At 40.5% G+C, this 7,640-nt stretch overlaps 1 protein-coding gene across 1 annotated transcript; it reads left to right on the top strand.

The window, feature by feature from the left end:
- The first annotated feature begins 460 nt into the window (after positions 1-460).
- On the top strand, positions 461-5,763 carry LOC139242891 (homeobox protein SIX4-like). The gene is made up of 3 exons (XM_070870536.1): positions 461-1,300; positions 5,118-5,476; positions 5,613-5,763. The coding sequence occupies exons 1-3, from the start codon at positions 567-569 to the stop codon at positions 5,684-5,686; spliced, it is 1,167 nt and encodes a 388-aa protein (XP_070726637.1). The 5' UTR covers positions 461-566; the 3' UTR covers positions 5,687-5,763.
- Positions 5,764-7,640: the final 1,877 nt, after the last annotated feature.

Raw genomic sequence — 7,640 nt, 5'->3', positions numbered from 1 at the left:
TGTGTGTGTGTGTGTGCGTGCATGCGATTAAACAGAGAGAAATATGCAAACAACCCAATTTAATTTACTGCTATTTTTTTCATTAATTTTGAGTGACAATCTTGATTGGCCTGGAGTTTTCAAATGTCCGAAGAATAATAAATAATACTTTTTAAATGTCATTTTATAACGATATTCCGATTGAATGAATACAAATTTTTGCGTAACTACTGACTTTTGGGGACAGAAAGAAGAAAACTCAACAGGAATAGTGTTATCTCGTACTTTGCCAAAAAGTTCAGGGAAATTTTAATTTCAGTTGATTGACAGTCTCTATAGAAACGGCCAGGTCTTAATCCGTCTGGGCCCGCCCTCTGGTGCAGTTTGACCAATCATTGGAGGAGAGAACGACCCGATTCTGCTCCAGAGTAGGGCGCCGTCACGTTGAAAACACACAGATCCATCCCGGGAGATAGTTATCTGCATGGTTTCTGCATGGGGGAAAAAACCTGATCGGCTAGATCCAGCCGAAAGGAGAAAGCTTTGGGGCATATGCGGCGGGGGTGGGGGAAACAAAAAAGAGAAACATGTCTTCCGTTGCAAACGAAATCACGAGCACAATTGAGATTAAAGAAGAAAACGCCAGCCTGCAGCCAAAGATCAATACACTGGGCTCTCCAGCCACTCTGGAGCCTGAAGTGAGTGCACTTTCTGCCAGCCCGGAGATTTCCGACCAGCTCCCCGTTGAACTTTTAACCAACCCCGCGTCAGCCCTGACTTTCTCGCCGGAGCAAGTGGCGTGCGTCTGCGAGGCTTTGCAACAAGGAGGGAACCTGGATCGCTTAGCCCAGTTTCTCTGGTCCCTGCCTCCCAGCGATCTGCTACGTGGCAACGAGAGCATCCTAAAAGCCCGGGCTCTGGTGGCTTTTCACCAGAGTCGGTACAAAGAGCTCTACAGCATTCTGGAGAGCCACAACTTCGACGCGTCGTGCCACACCGCGCTGCAGGATCTGTGGTACAAAGCCCGCTACACCGAAGCCGAGAAGGTCCGCGGCCGGCCCTTGGGGGCGGTCGATAAGTACCGGCTGCGGAGGAAGTTCCCCTTGCCCAGGACCATTTGGGACGGGGAGGAGAGGGTCTACTGCTTCAAGGAGAAGTCGCGGAACGCGCTCAAAGAGCTGTACAAGCAGAATCGCTACCCGTCGCCGGCGGACAAGCGCAATCTGGCCAAGATCACGGGGCTTTCCCTCACCCAGGTCAGCAACTGGTTCAAAAACCGGCGCCAGCGGGACCGAAACCCATCGGAAACCCACTCGAAAAGGTGAGACTCCCAAACTTCCCAAGTCTCCGGGGGGCGCTTCCTAATGCCACAAAATGGCGCTTATCTAGTCCTTTATTTCCTACTTTAAAAAAAAAGTTATACTGGAAAGATTTTATTATTCCAATCATTTTTTTTGTTACCCCCCCCACGGGGTCAGTGGTGAAATGGGTTGTCCGGGGCCGCCACTGCTATTTTTGGGAGGAGGGGTGTGAGGGGAGGGGGAAAGAAAACTATTGGGGGAAGTTTTTTTTCCACACGGGATCCAAGAGCAGGAGAAACAAAGAGCTCATTTGTTTTTGTACGTAATTATGTGGGTTTAAAAAAAATAAAATCACTATTTCCACACGGTGTGTGTGTGACGGGAGCGATTCTTTTCGGGGGTTGTTTAAGCTGCTTTGCAGCATGGCCGTACACTGGCTTTGTTTTGAAACATGAGTCTTTCCCATTCAGCTCGAATTTCAGCCGAGTTCACTTCTCCAGAGCAAGTTTGCTCCTATTTCCTCCCCCCACTTATTCGTATCTCGCACAAAATACTTCTCGCCGTCTGCTGGGTTCACTTCAAGTTTTGGGATGGAAATCAGACGGATTCTTTTTTTCCCCCTTTTTAAAAAAAAATGATGGTGGATTTACATTTTTTTCCTTGCCTTGTGCCACAAAGGTAGTGAAATGCTTTTGTGTTTGAAGGGGGAGTGCGCACCTGGTGGAGGTAGTGTCGAGCGACAAGGTCTTAACTGTATTCATTTCAAATGGTGATGTCAGAAACTGCTGGAGGGCATTTGTAAAGTGAACGAGGTGAAGGACGCCTTTGTACTCGGCCAGCGCACCATGCAGTTGGATAGGAAAAGTCAGAATCCGCAAATAGAACCAATGCATCTGACTCATTGGCCATTCTGGTCCCTTTTTTAAAAAAAAAATTATTGCTTTTAAAAAAAAAGTATTTTGTGCAAAAAAAAAAGTGACTTTATTACTAACAAAACACACACGCACAAGGGAATCTTTGATATAATTTGGGAAAGAACTAGTTCGTTGCAACTTTATTGGTTGATATTCCTAAAGGTCAAAGAGGTACATACTGAGTTGTACTATCGGGTTGGTTTGATCGAGATGTCGGGAGAAAGACACCCCTCGGGGCAAAGTAAGCGCTAAAGATATTCGAACTTGCCATTTGCAATTAAAATCCAATTTGAAAGGATGGCTAGAAGACTTTAAAAACACGGATAAGGAAGAATTATGGATCCAACAGTGATCAGTCACCTTTGCAACTGTATTTTGAACACGCATGTTATTTACAAAATACAAACTATGTATAACTGATAACTAAAAAGCAAGCTGGGAATCTCTAACAAAACCAGAAATTGCTGGAAATACACAACAGGCCAGTAAGCATTCATAGAGAAAAGACATGTTAACATTCACGGCATAACCCTTTGTCACTAGTGGTCTCCAAACAGTAAGGCAACCAGTATGGTCAATTTGAAAGCCTCAGTACCTTTTTATAATGGCAAAACACAGGATGGCTGTTTTGATGTGCACAGCACAGCTAAACATATAATAAATAATACTGGTTCCAAATCATTGAAAAACAGTCCAATAAACGAACAACCTGGGAGGCATGCCCAAAACGCAAACATATAAAAATTCTGATATGACATAGTGCATTGTTTGATCCATCCAAATAAATTGCTGTAATTGATTGAATGTAAGAATAGTAGCTACAGCTGTTTTTATATCTGCTTTCAAATACATTGTCTGATCCTTTTAAGAAATGTTAGATATTTCTTGGTGCATTTCCAGGAATTAGTAACGTTTTATTGGGCAGAACATCAAAGCCTAGGAATTATTCGTGCTGATATTCACATGTACACTATTTTAACACAGCGCTAACCGGTTCATTTTAAATGGGTTCATGCTTCCACAAAAGTAGTAGAGAAGGAATGTCATATGAAAGTGTTAAAGTGTACAGCCAATAGTATTGGCAACAGACTCGAGTCTCGAAGGGTCAGACTTTACATGGTGGTAGAAAAAAAATGGGGCATACAAATTATTATAAAAATTAAATGGCACCCTGCAGGTTAAGATGTGGGAGGGATAATTCTCATTATAGAATGATGGAATAATGCAGCACAGAAGGAGGCCATTTGGTCTATTGAGTTTGTGCCAGTTCTTTCAGAACAAATCCAGCTAGTCCCATTCCCCTGCTCTTTCCCCATAATCCCTGCAATTTCTGTCTCCTTCAAGTATTTATCCAATTCCCTTTTGAAGGCTACTCTTGCACCTGTATCCACTACCCTATCAGGCAGTGCATTCCAAATCCTAACCACTTAGCGTGTAAAAAAAAAAAAAAGTTTTTTGTCATATCACCTCTGGTTCTTTTGTTAGTCACTTTTAAATCTGTGGCCGCTGGTTATCAACCCTTCAGCCATTGGAAACGGTTTCTTTTTATTTGATCTACCTAAACCCTTCATGATTTTAAACACCTCAATCAAATCTCCTCTTGGCCTTTTTTGTTCTAACCCCAGCTTCTCCAGTCTATCCACATAAACTAATCTGTCATCCCTGGAACAATTCTAGTAAATCTTTTTTGTACCCTTTCCAAAGCCTTCACATCCTTCCCAAAGTGTGGTGCCCATAATTGGACACAATACTCCAGCTGGGGCCGTCCTAGTGTTTTATATAGGTTTAGCATAACTTCCTGGCTTTTGTACTCTATGCCCCTATTTATAAAGGTGAGAAACTTCAATGCTGGGAAACATGGCCCTTCCATTTTGGAAATAGTCTCTATAACATCTACTCTGCACTGGGAATAGATTTTGACTGCAGCCGTTGAAATGCAACTCCTTTGCAGTCACCCATCTTTGTGTCCACATTCAGTGAGATTGTCAGTTTGTGTGAAAAGTTATTGCTAATTTTATGTTGTATGGGTGTTGTCCTGTGCCCACTATGAACTCAATTGTGACAAGTTCTTTCGCACCCCTGGGCCAAACACATTTCATGCGGGACATGTTGAAATGGCAGAAAGAAGAACATTTCATCCCATCATTCTGAGCTGTATCAAACACTTCTCAAGGAATCTGAGGGTTAATGCTGAAGCCCACCAGATGACCCAGCTTTCCCATCTTCACCAGGACAACTGCATGTCTGAACATCACTGTGATAATGTTTCAGAGATTCACTTTATTGTATCAATTTAAAGTAGCACCTCATCTGATATTTACATATCTGTATACTTCAAATAAATGGGTTGGATAACTTGGACTTATCATGCCCTACACTCTTGATACAGTATAATCAATGCATTTTGTTTCAAAATCTAAATTTTCATCATGTTTAATATCATGCCTTTGAGATTTGAGTGAATCTCTCATTGTTGTTCTCTATCACAATTATTTTCCTTTTCCAGGACTCCTTGGTGGCACGTGACTTAAAACTGAAATTGATGATCTATATATTTATTTTTTGGATCCATTCTGTTTTATAATTTTATATAAAACAGAACTTATAATCATTGAATACTGGAACTCCATCACTGGGCTTAAGCATTCACTAACTAACTACACTAAACAAAATGTTATTGTGCACAGTATTATAAGACTGCTTTTCCCTTTTGAGATACAAGGCTGTTTTTTTGTGAATTGTGAATATCCTATCATGTGAATTTTTTTTTTCATAGTATAATGTTTTGCCAAGGACAGCAGGTTTGTTAGTGGATTATAATTCTATCTATTTCCATTATGTTAAATGAAAGTAACTTAAAATATTGTTAGTAAGCATCAACCATTAATGAAAAAGTACTTATATCTTAAACCTGTTTCTACAGTGAGTCAGATGGTAATCACAGCACTGAAGATGAGTCCAGCAAGGGCCAAGATGACATGTCGCCTCGTCCATTGTCAAATCCATCTGATGGAATGAACCACTCCAATATCCAAAGTCATCCAGAAGGCATGTACATGCATCATATTGGGGAACTGAAGCCCTCCCAGAGTTCCTCTGGCATACTACTGAATGGAAACCTTGTAACTACAAATGGCTCTCCTGTGTTTTACAATGGAAGTTCTTTCATCCAAGGTCCTAATGGGGTCCTTGTTAATGGACTGTCTTTAGGAAATGCCCAGACAATAAATTTAAGCCCAGTCGGAACCACTCCCAGTGTGCTGGTTAACAGTATTTCAAATGGTGAGTTATTAGTGAATTGCTCTCCTTCAAATAAGGATTTTAAAAACTTGGCTGAATCATTGTCCTGTTCAACTGTGACTTTCAATCCCAATTCATCTGTTCCCTTCCCAGGGTCCACTGAAATTAAAACTGAAAGTGTACACATGCTTACCTCTCAAGAAGTGGCAGCTTCAGGTTCTGCTGAAATCAGTAGAGGCCCGACACAAGTAAACCAATATGGCCTTGTGCAGCTCCAAAATTCAGAAAATAACATCCAACTGGTAAATGGAAATATTGGGTTACCTTCACTGCAGTTGCCTTCTGTTTCTGCTGCACCATCGCAGGGTGAGTTTCTTTTTCATTTTTCTGTGAGATTGGTCCAGGCAATGGATTAATGTAGTCAATTTAATGTTGTACATACATTCCATACTAAACTCTTCCAAAAATGCTGACTGAATTTAGTTTCATTGTGTTATATCAAATAATATATTGATATTGTATTATAGTTTTCTTTTGTATGGGGTGAATAAAGTGGCACTGTATGAGCATTTTGGAAAGCACTATGTCTGACAAATGCAGACCCTGTTCAGTCCACAGCAACTGACCAGCTGCATACAAACATCATCAGCTTACTTAACTGGATTGGTATTTGGTCTGACAGACTTGTACATATTGTGAAAATCCCTGTTGAATCTTGGAGTAGTTGAGGACCTGTTTTGCAACTTTCTCTTTGAAAATCTTTCCCCTACAAAAAAAATTGTGTTGTGCAATTAACCCTTGCAGTGTAAATTTTGCAGCAAAAAAAGCAAATGTCTGAAGTATGCTAGAAATGTGACAAGTGTAGTATTTGCAGAATGAGTACCAATTACCATGCAAAATGCTTTGCAGCATTACTACCACCCAGTGTGATTTAGCCACTTAGCAAGGTCACTGGGTGAATGTCACAGGTCATTTGCTAGATGCCATACCTTTTTGAAAATTGGCTATATAGGTCCTGCCCTTTGCTCTGATCTTTTCAATTGTGTGCCGTAACCTCTGTTGCATTGACTCCTTAATAAGAATATTTAACAGTCTTTGGTTACTTGTGTGACACTGGATCAGAATTGAAAACTCTCCCTTGGACATACCTATAACCAACCCTAGCACAACCTATTGTAATATGTCCATTGTGTTCTGTATTCTGGTAATGCACAGATAGAAAATAATCACTGCCCTTTATATTGTAGCACTGCTGCTGACAACAGCCTTGACTTTGGTACCCGCTCTGATATAAATGAAGCAGTGCTACTGGCATTGGAGGAGCAGAGTCTCCTCAAGCAATAGTTTTGCATAGCTTCCTGAAAAGCAGGCATGCTACCAGTGGCAGATGACAGTGATGACTGAATGCAGTCCTTCCACAGTCAATAGAAAAGTACTATGGCCAGAAAACTAAAGTGGCAATTGTGAAATTTTAATAACTAAACGTGCACAAGCTTGCCGATGTATATTTGTTACTCTTTAGTTGCTGACATAAATTAAACCAATATAAAAGGGGTGTCAGTTTAGGGACCAACTTTACTGCATTCACTGTGAAGGAATCTTCCCTAATAGGAGAAGTGTAAACAATCACAACTCTAGTCCATTTATAGCATCTACCTGCCTACATAAAAGTTAATGCAATCTTCTTAAAAAAAAAAGCTTATAATTAAAATAGATATAAGATACTTTTACAGTACCCGAGCAAATTGTTCAAATGTGCAGCACAAACTAGTTTAAATATCTGCCCCCCTCTCCAAATTACAACTAGATTCAACAATCTTTTAAAGAAGCTTGATTTTTTAAAAAATCATTTGTTTTAAGATATGTACTGTTTCCTAGATAATATAATACGAATGCATTGAACAAGAGCTACTATAATCAACAGGATTCACCTAAAGTCTAACCACTCAGCTCATGATAACCACCTTGAGTAACCTTGTAATGTGCCGATACTGTAGGTACAATATTAGTTTTTCTATTAAGTTGTATTCAGTTCTAGCTTCCTCTACCAGTTAGTAATAATCTGGAACTGTACAGCTGTTGCACAGACTGGTACAACAGAAGCCTTTGCGGCCCCTGAAGCATGAAGCAGGGCATCCTTCCTGCTGTTTGTAATTCACATTCAATTCAGTTTTATTTCCCTCATTATTGTATATTATTTTTTTCT

Source organism: Pristiophorus japonicus, unplaced genomic scaffold, assembly GCF_044704955.1.
Source record: "Pristiophorus japonicus isolate sPriJap1 unplaced genomic scaffold, sPriJap1.hap1 HAP1_SCAFFOLD_1521, whole genome shotgun sequence".
Classification (NCBI taxonomy): Eukaryota; Metazoa; Chordata; class Chondrichthyes; family Pristiophoridae; genus Pristiophorus; species Pristiophorus japonicus.
This window is presented reverse-complemented; position numbering and strand designations above follow the sequence as displayed.